This window comes from Naumovozyma dairenensis, chromosome 2, assembly GCF_000227115.2.
Source record: "Naumovozyma dairenensis CBS 421 chromosome 2, complete genome".
Classification (NCBI taxonomy): Eukaryota; Fungi; Ascomycota; class Saccharomycetes; order Saccharomycetales; family Saccharomycetaceae; genus Naumovozyma; species Naumovozyma dairenensis.
In genome coordinates this window covers 325,588-351,227 of record NC_016480.1, presented here as the reverse complement: position 1 = coordinate 351,227, position 25,640 = coordinate 325,588, and the positions used below count along the sequence as shown (strand labels likewise).

At 33.8% G+C, this 25,640-nt stretch overlaps 9 protein-coding genes and 2 non-coding genes across 11 annotated transcripts; 4 read left to right on the top strand and 7 right to left on the bottom strand.

Moving 5' to 3' along the window:
* Positions 1-1,482: 1,482 nt before the first annotated feature.
* On the bottom strand, positions 1,483-1,555 carry NDAI0Btrna14A. Its single transcript has one exon. It is a non-coding gene; the product is annotated as a tRNA-Ala (tRNA).
* A 1,279-nt stretch (positions 1,556-2,834) lies between these two features.
* NDAI0B01490 (uncharacterized protein) lies at positions 2,835-6,023 on the bottom strand (the record flags this gene model as incomplete). The annotated part of the gene is made up of 1 exon (XM_003668378.1): positions 2,835-6,023. One exon carries the CDS (start codon positions 6,021-6,023, stop codon positions 2,835-2,837), a length of 3,189 nt encoding a protein of 1,062 aa, XP_003668426.1.
* A 1,316-nt stretch (positions 6,024-7,339) lies between these two features.
* On the bottom strand, positions 7,340-7,412 carry NDAI0Btrna13A. The gene has a single exon. It is a non-coding gene; the product is annotated as a tRNA-Ala (tRNA).
* Positions 7,413-8,456: 1,044 nt separating this feature from the next.
* MRPL3 (mitochondrial 54S ribosomal protein mL44) lies at positions 8,457-9,632 on the top strand (the record flags this gene model as incomplete). Its single annotated transcript, XM_003668377.1, has 1 exon — positions 8,457-9,632. One exon carries the CDS (start codon positions 8,457-8,459, stop codon positions 9,630-9,632), a length of 1,176 nt encoding a protein of 391 aa, XP_003668425.1.
* A 362-nt stretch (positions 9,633-9,994) lies between these two features.
* Positions 9,995-10,906, top strand: CSI1 (Csi1p; the record flags this gene model as incomplete). Its single annotated transcript, XM_003668376.1, has 1 exon — positions 9,995-10,906. The coding sequence occupies one exon, from the start codon at positions 9,995-9,997 to the stop codon at positions 10,904-10,906; it is 912 nt and encodes a 303-aa protein (XP_003668424.1).
* Position 10,907: 1 nt separating this feature from the next.
* PEX12 (ubiquitin-protein ligase peroxin 12) lies at positions 10,908-12,134 on the bottom strand (the record flags this gene model as incomplete). The annotated part of the gene is made up of 1 exon (XM_003668375.1): positions 10,908-12,134. The coding sequence occupies one exon, from the start codon at positions 12,132-12,134 to the stop codon at positions 10,908-10,910; it is 1,227 nt and encodes a 408-aa protein (XP_003668423.1).
* Positions 12,135-13,419: 1,285 nt separating this feature from the next.
* On the top strand, positions 13,420-14,805 carry NDAI0B01450 (putative methyltransferase; the record flags this gene model as incomplete). The annotated part of the gene is made up of 1 exon (XM_003668374.1): positions 13,420-14,805. One exon carries the CDS (start codon positions 13,420-13,422, stop codon positions 14,803-14,805), a length of 1,386 nt encoding a protein of 461 aa, XP_003668422.1.
* A 417-nt stretch (positions 14,806-15,222) lies between these two features.
* On the top strand, positions 15,223-16,374 carry TAP42 (Tap42p; the record flags this gene model as incomplete). Its single annotated transcript, XM_003668373.1, has 1 exon — positions 15,223-16,374. The coding sequence occupies one exon, from the start codon at positions 15,223-15,225 to the stop codon at positions 16,372-16,374; it is 1,152 nt and encodes a 383-aa protein (XP_003668421.1).
* A 102-nt stretch (positions 16,375-16,476) lies between these two features.
* On the bottom strand, positions 16,477-19,668 carry NUP120 (Nup120p; the record flags this gene model as incomplete). Its single annotated transcript, XM_003668372.1, has 1 exon — positions 16,477-19,668. The coding sequence occupies one exon, from the start codon at positions 19,666-19,668 to the stop codon at positions 16,477-16,479; it is 3,192 nt and encodes a 1,063-aa protein (XP_003668420.1).
* A 501-nt stretch (positions 19,669-20,169) lies between these two features.
* FAR8 (Far8p) lies at positions 20,170-21,984 on the bottom strand (the record flags this gene model as incomplete). The annotated part of the gene is made up of 1 exon (XM_003668371.1): positions 20,170-21,984. One exon carries the CDS (start codon positions 21,982-21,984, stop codon positions 20,170-20,172), a length of 1,815 nt encoding a protein of 604 aa, XP_003668419.1.
* Positions 21,985-22,537: 553 nt separating this feature from the next.
* Positions 22,538-24,607, bottom strand: NDAI0B01410 (RNA polymerase II degradation factor 1; the record flags this gene model as incomplete). The annotated part of the gene is made up of 1 exon (XM_003668370.1): positions 22,538-24,607. One exon carries the CDS (start codon positions 24,605-24,607, stop codon positions 22,538-22,540), a length of 2,070 nt encoding a protein of 689 aa, XP_003668418.1.
* Positions 24,608-25,640: the final 1,033 nt, after the last annotated feature.

The following is a 25,640-nucleotide window of genomic DNA, read 5'->3' as shown; positions in this document are numbered from 1 at the left end:
TGACGAAAGACGAATAGTTCGGTAGATACCAATTTTTCTTAAAAAAAAAATAAGTAGTCATATCAGCCGCATTGTGTCTGGAGGTTAATAAAATACATAATGAGAAATAGGTAACTTAAGTGGAACAGACAAATAAATTCGACTCGGAAATGATAGAGGGAATATATTAAACAATAGAAATAGTAGGTCGCATTCTTAATATGACGATTATAGCCTACAGATAAACTATTAGGATGCTACACTTAGGACGTCAGTAATCAATACGCTATATGCAAGTGAAGTAATTAGCACTTTGCATAAAATACAGGGACATCTTCCGGAGATGCAGAACAACTCAGTGGGAGTAGAAATTAAGGGCAACATAAAAGACACGCGAATGAAAAATAATATTCGAGGAACAGATCTTAGTCTTAAAGCAGCTTGACCAAAGCTAGTTTTTAAGGTAAAGGAAACTCCGAGATAACTTAATGACATCTTAGTCTGACCAAAGCTGGGATGGATTTAAGAGAGGGACTGAGGGTCTTAGTGTCAAATTAGTTTGATGAAAACTAATTTGAAATTAAGAGAGGGGCATGTCACGTTCTAGGCTATTTGGCCTTTTCCGTGGCGCGTTTCTCGAAGGTGACCAACGAAGTGAACGAGTGAAAATTTTCCATGGCATCGCTTTCTGAATGGGTTCGATGAGTTTCAGCGAATACCATATATATATATAGAGACATTGAAATGGAAAATTTGAATCTGAAGTTATCTTGATACTCGTTTATAGAAGAGAAGAAAAGAAAATATACAACTAGATCCCTAGGAACCTAGATCATAGAAAGAAGAGAATATTATATCCCATCACATAATATCTCATCACATAACATTACATCACATAACATCGCATCAGATCCTCACCGAAAGGATCATCACATCACCGAAAGGAACATACTCATCGATAGACATACTCATCGATAAACATACTACTCATACTACTCACCGATAGACAGTAATACACATCCATAGGATTGATAATTATCTGCTATTCATCGAGCTTAGTGTACGTATATTTTAAGAGCTACAAGATATAAGTTTTGATACTGGTAATAATTATCTGCCGGTATAGATCTAACTATTGAGCTTATATTGGATACAGAGATAATAGAATAGTAGATATTGCATTCGTTATCTTCAAATTTCTCAAAAGTAGAAATATCAAAGATAAGACACACCAGATTCCTAACTCATTATCAAGGTAATCAAGATAATAAGGACACAACTTCACCCAAACTGGTCATAACAGACGTAAAAGATTTCATATCATAGACGTCTATAATTTTTTTATAAAGGATCAAGGTGCAGGGTAAGTTGACTTATAGTCGGCTGTTAAATAAGAGTGCGGTTTATATATTATCGCGAGGTAATATATCACAAAATCGTGACAACTGCGTACTTCTTGCATCTCGAAGGTTTCAAAAGATAACGGTTGAAAAAAAATAAATCTGGACGAGTTGGGAATCGAACCCAAGACCTCTCCCATGCTAAGGGAGCGCGCTACCAACTACGCCACACGCCCATATTTTTATTTTTTTCTAAGATAAATGATGTAGACAACCAAGTAGCACCGTCACGCCAAGAAGTCACAGAGAAGTATGTTTTATTTTATTAATATGTGAGTAATTACTATCATGAAAGCAGTCAATGAGTTCTAAACTATTATAAAGTTGTAAGGTTCGAAATAATGACTCGAACTACGTTATGCACCGTACATGTTTGTAGCTGCATAACGGCTGTGAGCTCTGATTGAATATCTTTTGTTGAGCTATGTTGAATGTCATATAAATATTATATTATTATTATTCAGTTTGTTTTGAATGCAGCCACGTCTACGGTTTCGGCTGGTAATGTGTATATGAATTATGTAATGGGTCGAGGAAGTTGTTGGATGTTCTCAATTGTTCTCAATTAGCTCCCCCTAATCGAGCGTACAAGTATTTACAGTTTCATATAAATATCTAGTAAGAACACTTGGGAAAGGTGTTACCAATTATATTTTAAAGACTAACACTATCAACGAGAACTAAACGAATTCAACGTACGTACTTCAATGTTTGATTATTCTATTTCACAATGTACGTACATAGTGTTTTAATTTGATGATAACTTCAACTACGTAAAGTCTCACACACACCCAGACACCACATTCCATGACGCGAAAATTTCCCGAATTTCCCCAAATTTTTCCTATGACGCGTTATATAAAAAATTGTTACATATTGCAGCGGTCACCTATATAAAGGCGGATCATTTCTCTCCCAGGAGTATTTGTTTTTAATGATTGATTACTTTCTCGTCCAGTAGAAGGGAGAAGCAATGGACCGTTCGTCCAGGCAGGGAAATATGCGGTATATGCCACCTCCCAAACATATATGAATAGAGGTTGATTATAGCCTTATTGAGAGTGCATGTGTTAAGACACTCTAAGCATGACAGTGGAACAACATATTCCAATGTTGCACTTATACACCTCCATTAACGAATATCTCTATATATTCTTCGTGGGGGTTGGGCGGCTAAATTGAGGGATAATATGTATACACATTATATGACTACATCAAATAAAACAAAACAATACTAATTTCCTTTAACAAATAAATAATACATAGCTCCTACAATCAAATACAGCCTTCTTCCTTGATCATTGGGAAACTGAACTGACAACGTCATCAACTTCCGCCAGTGACTAAAACATTTGACTCTAGGCAATGATGGAAACTTCTTGTAAAAGTAACCTAAGAAATCACGGTTATGGAACACAGCAAGCGTCATCATAATATATTGGTATGCTGGCACCTTCACTTTGGGTGGTTTCCTAGAACGTCACGAGAATCATACAAAGACCTAGACTTAAAATCTTTATCAATGGAATAAAGAATCATATACTCTTCAAAGACATACCCACAAGTACTCACCAAATAATTAGGTCTACCACCAAAATTAATAATAAATGGTAAACTCTGATACCTTGTGGTACTTGCTCTCTTAACATCAGCTTCTATATCTTTGAAGGCCAAATCATCACCATTATCAGCTTCCCAAAGACCCTTCATTTGATCCCTACAATCCTTCACCGAGAAAAACATCAATATATCTAACTTCCGACCTTGAATGTCCTCCCACATCATATTATAACACCTTGTCATGACCATATCATTACTAAACAACTCACCAGACACCGGTAACTTAGGTTTGCTAACAATAATTTCACAAAATTTGGCTAGAGCACTAGTTTTGAATTTATCAAATAAAAGAGACTTCGAACCACCATATTTCAACATGACAGCATGGAGGCCCCTATCGAGGCAATGCTTCCTCACACCATCAAATTCTTTTTCTGACATGATCATCTTCAACAACAAAATAAACTCAAACCCAAATCTTCTCACCTTAGCAGGACCAAGTTCCCAGCAGACACATCCACCATCTTTAGCACCAAGACAATCAGGACAAGGATTATCAACAACAGACAAGGGGAAATCCAAACAACTTTCGTTCAAACCATAAAAAATAAATTGTGAACAAAGTTTGGATGGAATTCCAATAAATTCAAAAACATTCTTAGCAGAACCAAAGAGATTATTAATCTCATCTTTCATGGATATTATTCTTCTTCTTTTATTAGGACCATGATCAAAAGGTAAAAGGACAATTCTTGGGGCAGGTAATACCTCATCACTATTATTACCATCATTCGTACTATCCTCATTCACCAATCCACGAGTACTCTTTTCCAAATTATCAAGCATATCTACCTCATTACTCAAACCTGGAAAACTACTATCATTAGAAGCAATAAAATTTTCAGATTGATCCATATCTGGACGCAAATCCTCAAATATAGAAGACTCATTAGCAGAAGAAAATGAAGGAACATTACCAACATGTTCAGAATCACCAATACTAGCATCCACTTCCACAACTCTTGGACGACCATCACCATTCAAATAATGATACAAATTAGCAACAGCTTCTGAAATATTATGATGATGGCCACAACATAAATCATGACCGTCATAATTCAGTTCATAAAATTTGGATACCTGTTTAATAATGCAAACATCTGGTTTCACCGAACAAGTTTGAACGCTTCTCTTGGTCCAATAGGAAAGACATACCCCACCTTCACGTAACCTACCCGCTGTCTGGATATACTCCCAAATTGATGGAAGGTAATCATGCATTATCACCAACTTAACTGCTTTGATATCAATACCCTCTGAAACCAATTTTGTACCAATCATTATTCTGCATTTCTCATCCTCAATAAATCTTTTTGACTTTCTAATCTTCTCCTCAGATGGTAAATCCCCATCGAACCCAGTCATATTCATGTCTGAAATCAGCTTCTCCACCGTCACCTTCTGTATACAAACAATGTTCACCTTGGACTTAGTATCATACTCCATAAATCTATCAACCAACTTTTCCACCTCAGTCTCTGCCACAGTAGATCTTTCAAAAACTTGGAACTTCTTCACAATATTCTTGAGAGGAATTTGTTTAACCAGGTCAAAGTACAAAATTCTGTTCTTATTGGACACCATCGACGTACACATCTCCTTGTCATAGCCAATAAATTTCATAGGTTTGACCATACCCTTTTCACCAGCAGTACCTGTCATCACCACCACCTTCCAAGCAAGATTAAAGTTAATCTCAGGAATCAATCTAAAAGATTGTCCACGGTACGATTGTTCAGTCTCTAAGTTGTGAAACTCATCAATGACAATCATACCTAGAATACAATCTTGATATATATTGTACCAGTTATTGACCAACCGGACAAAATTCTCAGAACCTAAATCGTTAAAGGTGCCAACGTAAACATCACAAAACAAATTCTTCTCTTCAATAGCTGGACCATTAACAAACAAATCCTTCAAAATACCACAGTTGATACCACATGAAGACAACCTCAACTTTATATTCGATAACAAACAAACATAAGGGACAAACACAAATGAAACAGTTTTTTGTTCACCATAAGATAATGCAACCAAAGGGATCTGAAACAGAGCAGTTTTCCCAAAACCTGGAAGAGCTTGAATAGGGATGATCTGAGTGCCTGATAAATAAATTTCCACAGCAACATCAAATTGACCTTCTCTGAATTGAAATTCCTTACCATACAACTTCTTACCGGCAACAAACAAATCCTTGATAGAACCATTTGATGAAAAGTATTTCTTGACACATGCATTCCTAGCTACAGCAGACCCACCTTCTTCCCTTTCTTTGCCATAACCAAGCCCTAACCAATTCTGCCAGGCACTATTGATTAAGGAAGCGTATTTCTCCTCCAACGACGCATCTGCACCAACACCACTCTCAACATCGTTACCGTAGATACCTTGACCAGTTGCAGCAGAATGACCAGCTAGTCTCTCTTTTACGTTCATCATATCTATATCTTCACCTTCAACTTTAACATATTTACGAACTAGCTTGATCATTCCATGTCTCAACTCTCTAAAAGACAACCTCGAAGACCTATGAACAGACATTGGGTACACCTTCAACAACGATTGGAATTTATGATAATGCATCAACGTATGAGACAGACCATCAACGAACACAAAAGAATTCAAAACATTACTGGAATATTTAACAGGATCAAAATCATCTTCTGAATCACCACCACCAGCTGATCTTGCTAAGAAATTGTTCAACAGATAACTGGCAGGTTCCCCTTCAGTCTCGTTGAAGAAATCCCTCTTCATGCCATCATAATCTTGACCAAGCGAATGTTTAAGAATAGCCCTAACGACAAAAATATAATGGAACAAATAATCAGAGGTCTTCTTATCTAAACTCTTGCACATTAAGTTGGCACATCTAGTTTTCAAATAAGAAATAAAGCAACGAGAGTTTGGGTCAATGAACAAATTTCTGTTATTACCAGCATATTTCAAAATCAACACATCGGGAAATCTGTAGGGACTAGTAGCAAAAAAATAAACCATCCACATAGCACACACTCCCATGTCAGATACGATTTTTGTGATGACATCAGCTTCAATAATAACACCTGATTCGAGATGAGGAACTTGGGTTAATATTGCATGGTCGAATAAAAAGAACAATGAACTCTTAGGAACAACACTTCTCTCAGTAAGATTGGAATTGGGACCAGAATTTAAGAACAGACTCAGCAATAGCTTCTACGGACCAGACGTCAGCAAAGTAACTCTTCAATACAACCATCATATCTGGCAACAACATTGGCATAAAATTCCTGAATGTAAGATCTGGAGAATTTTTTACCAGAGATCAACACAGCATCAGGTTTACAGACCTTGACGTTGAATTTGGTATAATCTTGATAAGCAGTTGCCAATTTGTGGTACATATTCTTGGTCCAATTCCAAGGTTCACTAACATTAGTAAAGAAATTTCATCAGCCTTTGAATCACCTGCAATAGCACCATGATTAAGGTATCTATATAAAACAGAATAAGTAGCCAAAGCCCTAATGGAGTCAACAAATTGACGATATCCATTCAACTTATGAAGAGCTGGATAAGACAAAGACTGATGTGTCTTTGTCTTATCAATTGTAACAGCAGACTCTCAACAATAAAAACCATATTGAAGGTGAAGAACCAGGTAACAATTTTTTGGTAAACCAACTAGCCATAGAATCAACTGACTTTGGAGGGTTAGTTAGTTCGGCAGAGTCAATATCTTGAGCTAACGATAACTGAGGGAAAACTTCAATTAAATAAATAAAAGCAGCATCTAAACCAGAATATTTTTGTATGGTTGGAAGTTGAAGATCCTTTGGGAACAGTTCACCGTAACCTTGGTTCGAGAATGAATTGAGGTATGGACGATGATGATAATTGCACCTGACAGAAGAATAGATCCCCAAGAACAAGTCACAAGTGGCTTCCATGAATTGTGGTTTAACTTGATGATATTGATGAAGGATTGATAAGTCTGACTGAATGAACTTGATTTCACCAACATTCTTTTCATGTTCGACAAAAATATATAATAGTTAAATACACTGTTACTATGGTATTTTCAAAACTATATATTACGTAGTAGTTAATAAGATACATTATTATTTGGTTAAAGTTGAAATATACCTTCGGTCAGATCTGATTATACAGAAAATTTCTACCTCCCTGATCAATTTTCTTTTTCTTTAACAAAAGTAATGGATCGGTTTAACGTAGCATATATTTTGCATTTACGAGATTAACTATGAAAAAGATAATACGATCTCGATTGCTGCTGTCTATCTAAAGTGATAATGCTCGGGAATTATTCAAGTAGAAAAGAATATATAAAAAATTGGACGAGTTGGGAATCGAACCCAAGACCTCTCCCATGCTAAGGGAGCGCGCTACCAACTACGCCACACGCCCGAAATTTCTTGTTATTTGGGTTTCCAGAAATAGAGGCGATTCGCGATTCGCTAGGCCCTTTCGTAAATTTCATCTAATTTATGGACTATACCATGAATTATAAAGAAGTAGCAGGTTGCATAATTTCTTTTACAAAGTAAATTCTCAACATCCATGCTACACCCCAGATAATAAGACAAATAGCGTTCTATTCTGCATTGTTATACCTCTTTTTCTTGTTGTTTCGTATTTCTGCTCTACTCATAGCCAATTACCCATAAGTAAGTGTTATTGAACAGATCATTATTACAATAAACATTGTGGACATGACCAGAAATGAATAAAATATTGAGCTATAGTCCAAGAAGATTTTGTCCAAGAAATCGCTCTTGTTAATTGTTGTTGTAGTTGCTCTGCAATTGATGATTACTTAATTTTCAAGTAAGTCTACACATTGGATGCCTGGAATGTTGGGTAGCAAACCTAGAACAAAACGTTGGGTCTCTTTTCTTTCAAATTACATCCATAAATCAAACTAGTAAATAGATGAATTACATACCTAAGGGTTGAGGATAGCAATATCAATTATCATTAAACTGTCACGAACAACCAAATCATTCTTAATGGCGTAATACCAAAAACAACGTAAAGAACAAGTTTTGACTTCTCCAAAAAGTGTGTGCTTCTAATCAACTTTTAGTTTACCCATGATTTCATTCAATCCTGTAGAAGTATTCAACATGAATAACTTTGCCCAAACCTCTCTCTCTGTAGCAAGTGTCTTGCAATAAATCATTTTTATATCTATTTACTGTCAGCGTTTCCTTATAAGGTTGTACAGCCTGACACCACACTACAAAGTAAAAGTTTACCAGTAAATCCATTCAATAGAGCATGAACATGAACATGAATAGGAACATGGTATAATCTTATAAGACTCTTTGAAAGAAAGAAAAATAACAGAAGGACTATCCAAGTAAATAAGATTCATAGAAAGCGTGTTTGCCTGATTGTGTGCGTGTGATTTCCTTTCCTTCTACTATTTCTATTCAACAAAACAGAAACATGTCCCTACGCTCAAATTGTAGGCTGCTGATTCAACCGTTGACAAGGGCTGGTCCCTCCGCTTCAATTTCACTTTTATCATCATCCAATAATATTGTTAACGTCTCTCAGTCATGCAATAACAGAACTTTATTGGCTCTGACACGACAAGCATCATATTCCTCATCATCCACATCACCAAGATTAAAGGATTCAGAATTTGCTAAATATAAAGAATACTATCGAAATTTGAAATCATTAACAATAAATGAAATACCAGAGGAAATAGCATCCAAATCCCCACTTCTAATTACTCTACATAGCAGATTGCAACTACCTGAATCATTCAAATATTCAACTTTATCAAGATGTCTTACATGTAGATCATCTCAATTACCTACGCTCCCTTCATCTACTTCACCAAAGACAGTTACATTCTCGAAGGATTATTGCGATAATCATGGTTTAAATATTTTCGGGAAGAATATCCTAAGTTACTACGTGACGAAAAAATTATTAGAAAAATATCCAAGGTTACCTACCGTAATATTAAACGCCGCAATTGATTCATACATATCAGATTATGTATTATCATCAATTGGATCTCAATGGGGGATTGATATTGAAAAGCAAACTGTTATGGAAAGATATTTACAAAATGAACCATTCGAAATCACTTTGGGTAAATTAAGATTCTACAATAATTCATTAAATTATAATGACGGTATTGAAATTGTCTCTTGGAAAAAGAAATTCAATCAAGTGAAGGCCATGTCTTTAGCGGTGAGAAGTATAATTGGGTCTCTGTGGATTGAAAGTGATCAAATGGCGGAACAACAACAAATTAAGAAGAATCTGGCCTTTAAGTTTATTGATGATCATATTATAAGTAGGAAACTTGATGTTTCTAAATTATTTATGTTCGAACAACCAACGAGAGAGTTAAGTAAATTATGTGAACGTGAAGGGCTTGAAAGACCTATATCAAAGTTATTAGCTGAATCTGGTAGAGCATCCAAGGCTCCTGTTTTCATTGTTGGTGTCTTCTCTGATAAGGAAAAATTAGGTGAAGGATATGGATCATCTTTAAAAGAAGCAAAGGCAAGAGCTGCTACGGATGCTCTTTTGAAATGGTATTGTTATGAACCAACGAATTTACAATCTCCTGTAATAGATCCCGGTACTGTCATAGTCTAATGTTAATATTAAAAGTTCTTACTCCTGTATATATATATATATCTAATATAATCTATAACATATAAAAGCAATGTACGTGCCCCACAAACTGTGTCTCGAATATTTGCAAAATAATTGTAAATAAGACATTCCAGTTTATATTTAAAACAGTAAGTGTACATTCCTCAAGAATTCACCTATTTATTTTTATTTTTATTTTTCTCTATGAACGTTGCATTTTATGTAGTACTTATATAGACTGGTCTACTTAGTCGACCTATTCTGTACTACAATAACATCAGCAATTCGAAGGTATACTCCAAATATAGCCATAGACCGATAGCTCTGCACTTCACCAGGAGCAACGCATAAGCAAATAAAAGATGTTGGTGGTAACTTTAGAATCACATGTACTTATGGACATCAACTATAGTTATAATTTGGAGTCCCTAACGAACTCAACAAAACAACCAGGATGTCATTTACTTCTAGGTCAAGAGATTGCTACTCCCGCATGCGAAGAGATAACAATTCATGTAACAAGAAGTGTTGAAGTTCCTCTGCAATTAGGTGTTGATGATCCCTATCATTTTAAGATTGATATTGAACAGGTGCAACAAAGATTAAATTTGATTAACAAAATATATGATAATGTAGTGGTAGTCGGGTTAATGATATTGAATGTTGAGTTTTATAATTACAGTAATGTGATAGAAGAGTTAAAGTCTCAGCCATCTCTACAATCCGCTAAGGTTATATTCCATTATGAACCTACAATCAAAAATATTAAGGTGGATCATCATCAAAGAAATGCTGTTGATGCAGAATTGATATTGAATTGTTATTTGTTCGATACTGGAGACAGAATTGGATACATTCTGAAACAGAATGTGATCGATATTGTACCTAGCGATATTGTAGTCAATAATGGTATTGGTATTTCAAATTATACTTTTGCTTCTTCTAGTTCCTCACGAAACAAAAATCCACAGGCAACAACATTACAAGACAATGATGAAGAAGAAAATAATCGTGATGAAATTAAGCTTCGGAAATTAATTAAAATGATAGATAATATGATTCATTATTTAGAAATGTTTGAAAATGGAGAATATATCATAAAGGAGAAGAAAGGTATAAAAATAAATGATAAAATACTGCGAAGAATATCAATATTAATATCAGATTTACAAAAAAGTCCTACAAAGGATATTGAAGATGAGATAATGAATAAAGAGAACGAAATACGTATCATACAGATAGCATGCGAACAATGGGAAATGTTGAACAAGTGACCTATATCAGTAATTTCCTGATCCCATTATTAACTTGCCATTGGTTTGTTATTGGATCAAATTGACAACCTAATACCTTCTTATGGGTGATAGGACATTTTCCTTCGTTTTCGGTAAGGTATTTTATCGCACATGGATAACAAAGAACATAACCTGTTTCGATGACGCATGGATTTTGGATTTCTGAATGACAAATCGGACATTCCTTATCATGATAATGATTTGTTGTCTCAATAGATTTATCATTAGCAATCGGAGGTTTGGGAATAACTTCATCAAGATTATCAATTCTCTTTTGTAATTTAGTTGTTAAATCTTCAGTAGTCCACCATTGGTAGACTCTTAGCATGAATATGAAAGATGGGAACATTTGTGACCCAACGAATGATAAGGCATTTTTTGAAGATGATAAAATTTTCGAAGATTCGTTTAGGAATGAATATTTATTTAGTTTCCGTATTCTCTCGTCAGGGTCTGTAGAAATGGAAGCTGCCTTGCCACGTAGCTGTTGTTGTTGCTGCTGCAACGGTGGAGTCATTCTAGTATATTGTATATTAAATAAATATTCCATGATAGAAATGGAACCAGTTTTGCCTGTTAGGAATGATAATTTAACAATAATATCCATTAAATTCCAACATTTTTTCCAAATAGGATATACATTAATGAAAATCTTCTTGACTCTTAAAGAAGTGGGCGTGTCATTCTCATCTTTGCTATTATTAAATGTTAATCTTGTTAGATATTTATTATATAGAACATCCAACTTATTTTTCAAGTAAGGAATAATAATTTTTTGCAATAGTATTATTAATCTTTGGACCTTAGTCAATTGCAATTCAATAGGCCATGAAGATGAAGCAAAATTCGATGTTGAAGGTGAAACGATAGAATTCAATACCAACGTGTTGGCAGAACTGAATCTTTGTAATCCATAGAACTTATCAACGAAAGTGGAATTGAAACGTTTCAAATGATACCATTCGACGAGTCCTTTTAAGATGAGGTTAAACCATTCATCGAAATAATTATTTACTGATAATGTGAATTTCGTTGGATGCCTTGCAATCCAATAATTTGTCAAAATATACCTTACTGAATCAGGTAATAAAGCGTCAATCTCTTGAGATGAAAATATTTCAAAAACAGTGGGATATAACTTGGAGATTGGTGTACTAGTTGAAGTAGAAGTTGAACTGGATGTAGGTAAATTTGAATAGAAACTCATTGTTCTTTTTTCTGAATATATTAAACTAGGTTCATATACGATTGTGTACAGGCTCAACTAGTCATTCTAAATCTTCCATAAAAACCTATTTCATATGATCTATTTAGTCTATATGGTTATAGCTTCTTATTTAGCCGGATTACCTTTCTTCATGGCCGCTTTGTGTGTTATAAAATTAATTTAATTAATTTACATAGATTGATTACAAGAAACACAGTTCGAATAGACAACCGAGGCTAATTATTCCTTCCATTTTCATACTGATAGTAGGAGGAGCTGGGAATAGTTATTATTGCAGTGTATATAAAATATAAAGGGACTCGGAACCTCTTCATGACACTTTTTGTTGTGAGTGTAAAAAATACTACGACATTAGTCACTAGTCGTTGCTATCGCCTCATCCATAAGACATATCATATACGTAGTCAAACACTTTGAGGTTCGAGTACTTTTTTTTACAATCCTTTTTTCAAGAAAATGTTGCCTGTTTGCTCTTTACTTATACGACTGTTGACTAGACTTGTTGTAATAATCTTCGATCTTGGAGCTGACTCTTAGTAGTAACTCATTAGTCACCCAAGTAGTGTAGAATGTGAACTAAGCATTATAGTCCTCCAACAACATCCAGCAACAGCAGCAGCAGCAGCAGCAGCAGCCTATTAACCCTGGTTATTAACACCATACTGTGTTTATTAACGAACCAAATAAGTGTGATTGTTTTTGCTATGACGCCGGAATTTGTAGCATTGATTACCCAAGAAGCAGGAGCGGTCCCCCTCCACCGCCCTAATTAAGTTGCTTGAAAGTTTTCATTGCATGACACATGCATGGAGATTTCACTACGTACGTCTGTTGATCAAGAATCTATTATCATTCTCTCTTCAGGCATGTCAGATATCAAGCTTGTTAGCTTCATTGCCATAAATCTGGGCTTCTTCTCTTTTTTCCCACTTTAATGTACCTAAACAGGTGGTCCGTCGTACTTTAAAAGTGGAAAAAAGTGGAAAATTCCTGGATTCTCGAAGGAAAACTGTTATTGACACAGCATTTCCCTTAACTTCTTTTATAGTTTCTTGGCTATCATCACATCTAAACTTTGACTCTAATCTCTAATATTTAGCCTATACAATCCTTATAAAAATAGTTTGGAATTCTTTGCATTTGTCTTTAGGAATTTTCTTTCAATACTCAACAATAACACTACCTCGTCCTCTTCCTCTTTATAGACGGCAGCTACACTATACCAACAGGACAAGAATAACAACAGATAATCAATCATACAGTAATGACCACTTCAATTGCGCGTCGTTACAAAACAAACGATAAAGGTACCTTTGGTGAGTACACTGCATCCACTCGTTGGCCTATTATCATACAAAACAGTATTGATGATATTACCGCAGAATTAGCTAAAAATTCCTCACAGGGAGATTACAAAAAGCAAGGTGAGATCATCAAACAAGAATTAATCAAATATCGCCAAGAATTATTAGACCATATCCCCTTACGTAAATTCACCCAAGAAGAATGTAAAATTGCTAACGTCCCATTATCATTCAATGAGTATTTAGACTCTCATAAAGGTGTCACATGGAATAACGTCGAATGGTTATTCTCAGAAATTTATTTATACAGAAGAATTAATGTCATGTTCCAATTACAACCATTATGGAAACATTTCGATATTTTCAATTCTTTGAAACAATCCACTTTTAAAGCTTCATTATATGGTGTCATTGAATTGGCATTAAGATATCAATCATTAATTACCAAATTCGATTCTATTGCAAATGATAATGATAAGGAAATATTAGAAATTCTTTTCAAAGAATTCGTTGAAATTTCATTATGGGGGAACGCTACTGATCTTTCCCTATTGACGAATGCTACTTTAGATGATATTAAATCCATTCAAGGTGCAAAGGCAAGAGAAGAATCAGAATCGAAAATCTTAATCAATGACACCAAGAAGGCATGGGATACTTTGATTAAATTACAAGGTTCCAATTCACGTGTTGATTTCATCCTTGATAATTCAGGATTCGAATTGTACGCTGATTTAATGTTAGCTTCATTCCTTTTACATACAAAATTGGCCAATAAGATTATCTTCCATGCTAAGGATACTCCTTATATGGTTAGTGATGTTATGTTGAAAGATTTCGATATTCTTCTGGAAGATTTGAAAGATCGTTCATTCTTTAATATTGATCCTAATTCCAACGATTCCAGGGCTTTGGATTTATTCGCTGATAATATTAAGAAATTCAACGTTGAAGGTGCCATTGAAGTCCGTACTGATTCATTCTGGACAAATAATTTGGATTATTGGAATTTGGACCCCTCTGAAACCAAATATCATGGTGCTGAATTACATAAGGATCTTTTGAATTCAAATTTAGTTATCTTTAAAGGTGATTTGAATTATAGAAAATTAACTGGTGATAGAAAATGGGCACATACTACTTCATGGGATGATGCAATTGGCCCATTGTCATCTAATGGAATCACTTTGTTAAGTTTAAGAACAATTAAAGCCGATGTCTTGGTTGGTTTACCGGAAGGATTAAATGAGGAATTATCTGAATTGTGGGAAAAGGATCATCCAGGTCACGGCAGTTGGTGGCGTAGTAGTGGTAAATGGGCTGTTATCTGTTATGCATCTTCATAGACGTATGATTTGTGATGAATTCCGATTTTAATAATGATGATATACCAATCAACAACAAGTACATTTTTTATTTCACATATATGATATATTATACAAATTTTTTTATTATTATTTGTAAAACTAGACTCTATCTCAAAAATTCAACGGTAGCAACTGAATCTAGGACGGATCATTTACAAGGATATTACCTTGTCTTTCTTTCTACATACTCTTTTGCCCTTTTTCATTTCTCTTGTATTGCTCTTATTGAGACAATTTTATAAATAGTAAAAATTTATAGATTGAACAACATCTCGAAGATAAACCAATGGTAAACACAACAAGAAAAAAAAAAAGAACTACATAGAATAGCCCAACAAAACATACCATCTTTGACTAATCACTAACATAATCGAACTATCCACACCGTTGAATATCATGCTGGTCAGTGAAAAATATGATTCTATTATTAAAATTTATAATGAGAAACTAGAACATAGCTCATTTAGACAAGATTCAGAAGAATATCAAACTTTACTTACTACCAATCTAAATGATTTATTGAAATTTAAATCAATAATTGTTGATAAAATGGGATTATTTAGTGTTAATGAAAATATAGATGATCTGTCTACAAAATCTTTGAAGTATTTATCCATGGATTATTATCTAGGCTTAATGCTGTCCAAAAGACAAATGCCATCCACTTCTCCCGCTCACACCACTACTTCACAACTGCAAAATACTGATATAGTGGAGAGAAACAAATTTAAACTCGATTGTTTAAAGAGTGCAATTCAATCCTTCATTGCTTTCTTAATTTTACTTCAAAATTATTCAATATTAGATGATTTCTTATCAAAAAAAATTAATTCATTTGAAAATAAATATAATCCAAAATTGAACGAATTATATTCATCGAATAAGGATATAACTGCAAATGCTCAATTGAAAAGGGATCAAAAAATAGAAATATTCAAACGTAATAAAGAACTTTCTTCTAAATTAAAATTATTAGAATCAAAACTTCATAGCCATAATCAAAGTGAGGACGATTTAAATGACAGCAACGAGGAGTTATTACGAGATTTATATGTGGAACAATTGAAAAGTTTAAGTTATAAATCATTTAATGAAATTGAACAAATATTAATGGAGTCTGAACTATTATTAAATTTCATCAAAATGGGACCAGAGGATCCCAAAAAAGTTAATGGTGATAGAGAAAAACAGGATAAGGCTGAATTCACTGATAGATTGGAAAGTTTGGATAAACCTTTACTTTCTGAAACTGGGAAAATCTTAAGGAATTTCACATTAATTGATCAACGTACTAAATTACAAAACAAAGTTAAGGGTTATGGACAGTATGGTCCAACGATGACTGTTGAAGAATTCCTTGATAAGGAATGGGAAGAAGGTAGAGTGTTACAAGGTGGTGAAGATGAGTTGATACGAGAACAGCAAAGGAAGGAAGATATGGAAGATAATTATAAATGGAATGACGAAGAAACTTATAAAGCTCGTGAATGGGATGAATTTAAAGAGGCTAATCCAAAGGGATCTGGTAATACCATGAATAGAGGATGATAGAAAACCATACATATGTCCGGACTATATAGTTTATGTATGAGATGGCATGTAATATATAGAATTTAAAATACATAAAAATTTACATATTATTTTTACTTACTAGTACAAACTTTTAAGTTCATGTTTAAGTTCTGTCAAAGTTACCACGGAGTTTCCAGATAATAACCATTGATCATACTCATCTTCAAATGTTGAAAGAATGTTAATAATGATTAAATAACATTTCCTCTTTTCTTGCGGATCATCATTTCCAAGCTTAATTAAATAGTGGAAAATAATTTCAGCAGCTGCTCTTTCTTGTTTATTAGCCATACGGAATCCATATAATTTTTTATAATCAATCCAATTTTTAGAACTCAAATAACTTAAAAAGATTTGATCTACAATTTTATAATCTGCAGGTGGTAAATATAAACCATCTTTACCGTTTTGACATGAGTTAAGCAATGTAGAGAAAAATTTCGCGGTTTTTGAGTTATCATCTAATAATTCTTTATAATATCTCGTTCTTATACTTGTTGAAAGAATATCATGACTTAGTCTTAAGACATCTAGGACTTCATTAAACATATTGAAATGTATTAGTAAATCTAAATGTAATTTATACTGCTCCACAGTAAAATCACTTGGCACATTCAACTCAACGTTTTGCATTGAATATTCAATGGATTTTTTTATTGCTCTTAAAGCAAATTCCATACTATTTCTTTTTGAAAATAATTTCGCCAATTCAAATTGATAAAGTGGATATTTATAAGCTTCTTTAAAAGAATATATCAATGGAGACCATATTGTTGATTGTGCCTCATTTTCACAAATTAGACGTAGTGTCTGTGGTAATGGTGCATCCTTCAACGAAGTATATTCATGTTTTTGGAAAAATTCAAATGATTGTTTATAATCTCCACAAATGAAAAAATCCATTGCTAACATGAATTCATAAGTTTCATTATTATGGATATAGAAGGGTAAATGAACATATTTTAAGAAACTTTCCGATGTAGATGATATGATATTGTTGGTGCGCGTTTTATCCTTGATAACGTACATCTCAAAGAATTTGAAAAATAATGGGTTCTCTTCAATGGGGAAATTGTAAATACGATTAGTAACATATTCCAAATAGTTATCCAGATCTGAGTATCCTTGTAACTTAATACCAAAATTAAATTCCTCTGATGCAGTTGTTATTATTATTGTGTCCGAATAGTTAATGTCATTCATTAATAAGAATTTATCTTGTTTATAAAGCTGTAAGAAAAGATTTTGATTATAATATAATTTTAAGAAATCGTTCAATTGATTTTGTAAATTTTTAAAATCAAAATCTAATGCAATGAAACTTAATAGGATCTCGAAGATAATCTTTTTTTGAATAATAATAGATTGTTGCAAACTGCTCATGCATACAGTCATTGAAAATCTATCCTTTTGTATAGCATTAACTAGATTATGATGCTGTTGGGAAGATATGATGATATAATTATTGATTAAATCATTTAATAATGAGACGATGTCGATGGAATTCAAATCCTGGAATAGAGTATTTATAGTTGCTGTATCTAATAGTTGAGGTTTGATTGTTAATTGAAATATTTCATTGAAGTTCTCTTGTAACGATGTAACTGATTTCATTGAACCATTTGTTACTATATTAATGAATTTTTCCGAAACTGTGGATAAGGTTTCCTTTGAGAACAAAGATGAAAATTCATTTAAAATTTTCCAATATCTCAAAATATCTGAATTTTTCTGTCCTAGACGAGAATTAATGTTGTAGAAGACATGTTCCAACGATGAATTGATCTTGTATACTGAATGATTATATCGTTGCAAACAATTAATCATGATTATATCATCATTATAAATAGTTAAACTGGATGCTTCATCACATTTAATTTTCAAATCTCTCAATATAGTCTCCAAGTTAGTTAAATATTCGTGGTTGCTCGTTAGGTCATTATGAATTATAGTCATATTATTTTCATTTAATATTTGTTCAGCCTTTTGGAATAAATTCATTGAATAACGTGCTTTCAAATTGAAATAAGTAGTTGCAGGATCCGTTGAATCGATATCTTGTAATAATTCAGATTGAATATCACTTAATGATTTATTGGTAGCTTCAATCCATTGATAATTTTTAAAAGTGTTATCAGTAATGTTTAATATTTGTAATTTAGATAATGACCCACTTTTCCATAATAGGACTAAATTCAAGTAACTTGATGAAATACTTAAATTAAATGGTCTTAATAATTTCATATCACATAGAGACCAAATGGATGATGTTGGTAAATTAGTTTCTAAAGTGGTCATTGGAGTATATGATAAGTTACCATTTGAATCAAATAATAAGTTCCCCAATTGGAACATACCATTTTCAAAAGGCAAAAAGATGGCTAAATTGTTATTAAAAATGGAAAGGTATGAACCAATTAAATCATAACCCCTTATAGTGGTATTTTGTTGTTGGAAATCCTTAGGTAATTCATAATTTTGTACCAGAATAAAGGTAGATAAATTCCAAATTTTCAAATGGCAACTCTGAGTTAATATGATTAAGAATTTCTGTTCAAATACGATATAACTTATAGCTTTTGACGAGGTGATATTATCTTTATTTCTTCTAAAGAGTAAAGTTGCCACGCTTTTCAAATATGAGTTATCATTGAAAAGAATTGGTTGTAATTCTTTACCATCATCTTGTGTCGAGACCAATCCTAATAAACCACCATCATCTAGACAAATGACAGAAAGTTTCTCTGATATTGTCATTAACATATGAGGGGACCTAATAGTAAAATCATAAGGTCTTTGAATATTAAACCACTCGTAGTTTGAAATATTGATATCATTACTACTATTTGTTATGAGATAATCAATAGGTAATTTAATTGTTAAATAGATACCATTGGTCAAGATTGTGTTAATCATTAATGAGGGGTCGTCAATGCTATTATCTGTTTCCAATACAGTTAACATATGATGATGACTGTTCATTATTGGGTCAGGGAAATGGATGCAAATTGTTTTCCCATTGATTGGATCAGTTAGACGATATATGGTTAGTTTTTTATAATCAATTGATAATTGATAACAGATGCATTCTCCATTTGATAGGCGTATTGTGTTGGAATAGTCATTTTCCAAGAAGTATGATAAGGTATTAGTAGTGTTTAATTCAGTAACGGAATGTTGCCCATCTAGGAAAAGGTTCACAACATGTGGCTTTGTATATTGATCATTGAATTGTGTAAGATCAACGTCAATTTTCGACAAATACGACATTGCTGTTCGAGGAATATTGTCGTGCAGTTAATATATTCGTGGAAAAGAGTCAACTTCCTAATGTTTGTTATGTTAGTTAAAAGAACCTTCAATTCTTCATCTTCCCTCATCTAGTAATTTGCTTTCCGTAGTCTACCGCTATTATTATTATTATTATTATTACTTTTGATAGTTTTAAAAAAAAAAAAAAAACCTTGTTAATTTCGGGGCACGTGATTGAAAAATTACGAACGTATAGAGAATACCAATATATGAGTGAAATGTTTCATAGATACATATCAATGGAATGCTAAGAATACCTATCTCCTTCGGTTCTGCAACTACTTCAACCCTTTGGACTCAACCATAAATTATCTCAGAAAATATAGCTATATTTAGATTTAGATATGGCATGCAAAAGTTAAATCACCCTGTAGGTTTCTCGATAGATATTACTACGAAGTATTTAAAGATATATATGTAGACTACGTACTTTTCTTATAGATACGGGTTAAGGATGATTTATATATAATCATCTATTCTTTCTAATCTTAAGATACCATCCTCTCCTCCTGAGACTATTACCGGTATTTGATTTTGATCTTGATTGTGACTTTTATTTTGACCTTGCCATAATAATTGAATCACAAGACCATCAGTATCCCCTGTTTCGCCAATAGTTTCATCATAATGATTGTATTGCTTTATAATATTTTGGAATGTATTTAATTTTCGTACCTCAATGGACCCATTGGCAAATGCGAAGCATATTATATCTTTCGAATTCTGGAATATCATATCTATAGGCTCGAATTCTAAATGTTCTTGCATTATAACTTTCTTATGATCGAATGAATATGTGGAAAGGTGTTTATTTAACTGAATTATTATCTTAGAAGTTTCTTTATTCAGATATAACTTTCCATTGGTTGTATTTGATGCCGACGATTCACTTCTCCTCGTTAAAGAACCATTCTCACTTAATTTTATTGATTGTAATAATTTCCCTTGAAAGCTATATATTATCATTTCATATGGAGAAGAAGTTAATATAATCAATGATTTTTCTGTCATTCCTAAGATGGCACTGAGTATTGATTTGGATGTATCAATTTGTATAACATAAGAATTTATTATTTCCAAATTATATTCTTTTGTGGAAATCTTTAATTCCCAAATGTATACTCTATTATTTGTGCCGATTAATAATCTATTATTCTTAAAATCAATACTTTCAATATTATCAATTGATTCTTGTTCGAATATATTCAAAGATGAAAGAATTTTCTGCTCATTTATGTTGTGCAATTGAACTCCGACGTTGGTAATTGTTAGGAAGATAGAACTATCTATTAAAAATATTTTGATGTAATTTTCTTTTCCATTTTCATTGATGACATTCATAGACTTGCAATCGAGATTTTCATTAATTATTTTTCCATATTTTAGTGAATTATCATTTGATGAAGTCAAAATATTATTCTTCAAAACATTAAGGTTTTTAATTGGAGAAGAAGACCAAATAATTCTTTTAGAATTGATGTCATCACAATCACTTCGTTCAGTAGTGCTATTTATATCATCCTCGTCGTTTCTAGTAAAACTTTCCACTGTATTATTTATCATTTTCTTATTGAAATTTGGTTCTTTAAATAATGACGATGAAGATGAAGATACTGGGTGAGAATCATCATCTAATACAATAGTTTCTGTTTCTGACTGCTCTCCACCCTCATCAATATTACCAATATCCTCCATAGGCGCGGTGTTCTGCTGTAAATTTGATGAATTTTGATCATGTCCCAAATTAAACATTTGACTAGTATTTAACATATTCGCATTATCATTATTTGGTTCTATAATATTATGATTCGGATCAATAGTAACGTTAGGTTGTGAATTCAAATTCAAATTCAAGTTTTCCATATTATGTACCATATTATCATTCTTTGCGTTTAATAGATTCAATTGATTACTAACATCAGCATTTTTCAAAAGGTAAACAATTTCCTTTACGTTTTCTTGTATGACAGTTCTTGATTTAATCAAAGATGATAATGATGCCTCATCTTGTTCCTTACCAGTTTCCTGTAAGTCAGACTCACAATTAGATTTTTTAGACTCTTTCTTCAATTCTAATTTGGCTAATTTATATCTTAGATCTCTATTCTCACCTTCTAATTGAGAAATCTTTGCTTTCATTTCAGATCTCTCTAGTTCCCATGTAATTCTATCACGTTCATTCTTAGTGAATTCAGTTTGTAAATAATGCATTACTCCAGGTAATGTATAGTGAGGAGCTGACGTTGTTTGTAAGAAACTTTGATTTGGAAGCATTGTCAATTTTTGAGTAAATGCCTTTTTGCCTTGGATATGCAATTGCTTGTTTCTATGGTAGTAGTACTCCCTTTCGAGATCTTCTTGTTCTGCTCAGAAACGGCGTTCCCCATATTTGTATCGACTACTATCGACTAATCTAATTTACCCTTCGTTTATTTTTTGACGGCGCCGCTAACAATAGCAACAAAAACAGATAATATTAACAGTCTTGGCACCGAGTGATTTGATTGATGTTATTTGTACATAAAGATAAGGGATTCTACTCTCTATAACGGTATTACTATCTACTCTATGGAATAATATAATGTGCTATCGATTATTAAATATGAATAATCACATCATAACGTCTGATTAAAATGCGTATTTACGGAAGTCTAAAAACATATATATTAACTCATATGTATAGATGATAATATTTTGCTATACATGCATGGGGGGAGTGGACTATATATAAAAATGAGATACTATAATGCATTGTGATATATATATATATAGAAAAGGAGAGAAATCTCTTCATACCATTATCTCATAATAATTAAGGTAAGGAAACTTAATAGAAACCTCTTGAATTTTGAGAAGAATAATCATAACCACTGTAATTATATGGTAGGCCACCTTGTTGAGCAGCGGCAGCTGCAGCTGCTGCAGCAGCTTGTTGTTGCTGTTGTTGGAATTGATAATATTGTTGATATTGCAACTGTTGTGCGGTTAAGTTTTGATCTTGTTGACCTTGAGATTGTCCTTGTTGATCTTGAGCTTGAGCCTGGGCTTGAGCTTGAGCTTGTGCTTGAGCTTGAGCTTGCACTTGAGCTTGACCTTGTTGTTGTTGATCTTCTTGAGATTGTCCTTGTTGAGCGGGTTGACCTTGTTGTTCTTGCCCTTGTTGTGGTTGATAATAATTACTACCCTTTGGAACTTGGTATGGATATTGACCTGCTGCCATACCGTATTGTGGTTGACCGTATGGGAAAGATTGTTGATAGAAATGTCCATAGTATGGCATGAATGATCCACCATAAGGTTGTTGTTGTTGAGCAGCAGCAGCGGCAGCTTGTTGTTGTTGTGGTTGAATGTGAGATGTAGCTGGAGATGCACCAGTACCGGCACTGGTTAAATCAGCATTTGCTGTACCTGGAGTAGATTGAACGTAAGCTTGTTGCATAGAAGCGTATGGAGATGACATACCAGTAGCGGCTGAGATGCCAGGTTGAGCAGCTTGTTGTGGTTGTTGTCCAGCTTGTTGTTGTTGACCATAACCATAAGATTGAGAATCAAACATACCTGGGTATGAATAACCTGGAAATTGATTTTGGTACATGTAGTATTGTTGTTGGGCAGCAGCGGCGGCAGCAGCTGGGTTTTGTTGTTGTGGAGGAATACGTTGGGACGATTGCTGTTGTTGACCGTATTGAGCTTGTGGGTATTGTTGTTGTTGATAGTAATCTTGTTGAGATACTTGTTGAGGTTGTTGTTGTTGTTCTTGAGGCTGTACAGTTTCAGGTTGAGTTTGAACAGGAGCTTGAGCAGGTGGAGTTTCAACAGCTGGTTTGGAAGTTTCAGCTTTTTTAGCGATTTTAACTTCTTCTTTCTTTGCTGATTTTTCTCCTTCTTTCTTTGCAGTCTCTTCTTCTTCTTTTGCTTTCTCTTCTTCACTTGATTCTTCTTCTTCTTCTTCTTCTTCTTCTTCATTAGATTCTTCTTCACTGGATTCTTCCTCTTCTTCTTCACTAGATTCTTCTTCCTCCTCTTCGCTAGATTCTTCTTCACTGGATTCTACATTTTCATTAGGTTCTTCATTTTCAACCTTTTCGATACCTTTCTTCAAATCATCTACATTTTCCAAAGCAGATTCCTTTGGTTTCTTTGGAGCAGCCACGGCAGCCCATGTCATTTTCTTAGCTGGTTTCTCTTCTTCTGCTCCTGCACTAGGTTCCTCATTTTCTTCTGCACTAGGTTGTTCTTCTACGTTAGGTTCTTCTTCTTCTTTCTCAGATGATTTTTCCTTTTCCGATTGTTGTTGTTCTCCAGTGGTTATAGTATCTGATCCTTGATCATCTTGTGCTTCTGGTTGTTCCTTTTCCTTAGGAGGATTACTTGAAGCGATAGCGGCAGCCCAAGAAGTAGTATGAGACACTGTCTTAGCAGGTGTAGTAGCAGGTTTCAAATTTTCTGTATCTATATATCTTGATGCAGGAGTCGTTGTTGTTGATGTTGTAGTTGCTTGTTTCTTCTTGTTATTTGTTTGTTGTTGTTGTGATCTAGTATTATTACTACGGTATGAAATCCTATTATGCTTATTATTAGAGTTACTGTTATAGGTGACGTCCGTATCATTATCATAGATATGTTCTAGATCATGTTGATTAAGATGATGATGATGAGTATGTGTGGTGTCTACTTTTTTTCCTTTCTTAGTTGGTTTCTTGACTTCATCCCATCGAGTGACTGCACCGGAGGTGATTTTATCAATTATTGTTTCCAAATCATCGTATTCTTGAACTAAATCGATTAAATCGTCGTTAGTCCAATCTGGGAATAATTCTGTAAGTGTCTCTAGTTTGAACTTTAGTTCTGGATCTTGTTTAGAGTTTTGATTCGACTTCCTATACTGTGATGGCATCTCTCCTTTTTATATATATATGTTTGAGGGTAGTGGGTGGTAGGTGGGATAAGAGGGTATAAAAAATGAATTAATACTTTCTTGATTGATTGATTGGTTGAATGGTAAAAAGCCAAGTATAAAATAAGTAAAGATATTGAAGTAAATTTGGCAGATATCTCTAAAAGACACATTCACACAGCTGTGTGTTTTTTGCTTGTTAAATAAAAATTCATTGTCAAACGGCTCTCTCTGTACCAATTCCTTTCCTTTCCCTTCCCTTCCCTCACGAACTTCCCTTCTTCCTCGCCAATCTCCCGTTCTTTTCTTTCTGGAAAAATTTGCATTTCGCCACCGGGTCGTGCATCACGGGTGACGGAACAGTCCCAAAAAGTTTGTTTAACGCACGTGCCTGGAGGTACAGACACCAAGGTCCCTGTCAGATTAAGGGCAACAACAATATTAGTTCCTCTCTATATTAGACAGATCGGCTTACAGCTATAGCAAGTTATAGATTGCGCTTGTATATTGTTTTCGTATATTTGGTCTAGTTTGGAACTGGTAGTAATCAAGAACCCCTCCCGTCTTGGCACAAAGAGCGATGGAACTCATTTCCCGTCAATAAGCTGGATATTGTCCGTGCAGAAACATACCAACCTCTAGGAAAATCCAACAAAGTACATTGTGTTATTTCTGTAACATTTCTGGCCAACTGAGACATTCTTTCCTTGAACCAAACAAGATTACCGCCCATATATGTGTTGTATATACTTACAGACAAACGAAGACTTGAGCGGCTAAACTAAAAAGCGTAATTTCCCAAAATGCCGACAGCCGCGCACCGAAAAACATAGCAATCCGGCATCTCTCCTTACGTACGTCCATGCTGGCGCTTGTCCTTCGAGCATTTTTTCCCCCCCGAACTGGTTCCCAAAGGCGCAGGAAGGGGCTATCTTTTTTGTTTACCTAACACTACCCGAGTGGGACAGATGTTCCGTGGAATATTGAAACTTTTCAGATCTACTTATGTAAAACTGTTTATTACCCTCGAAGC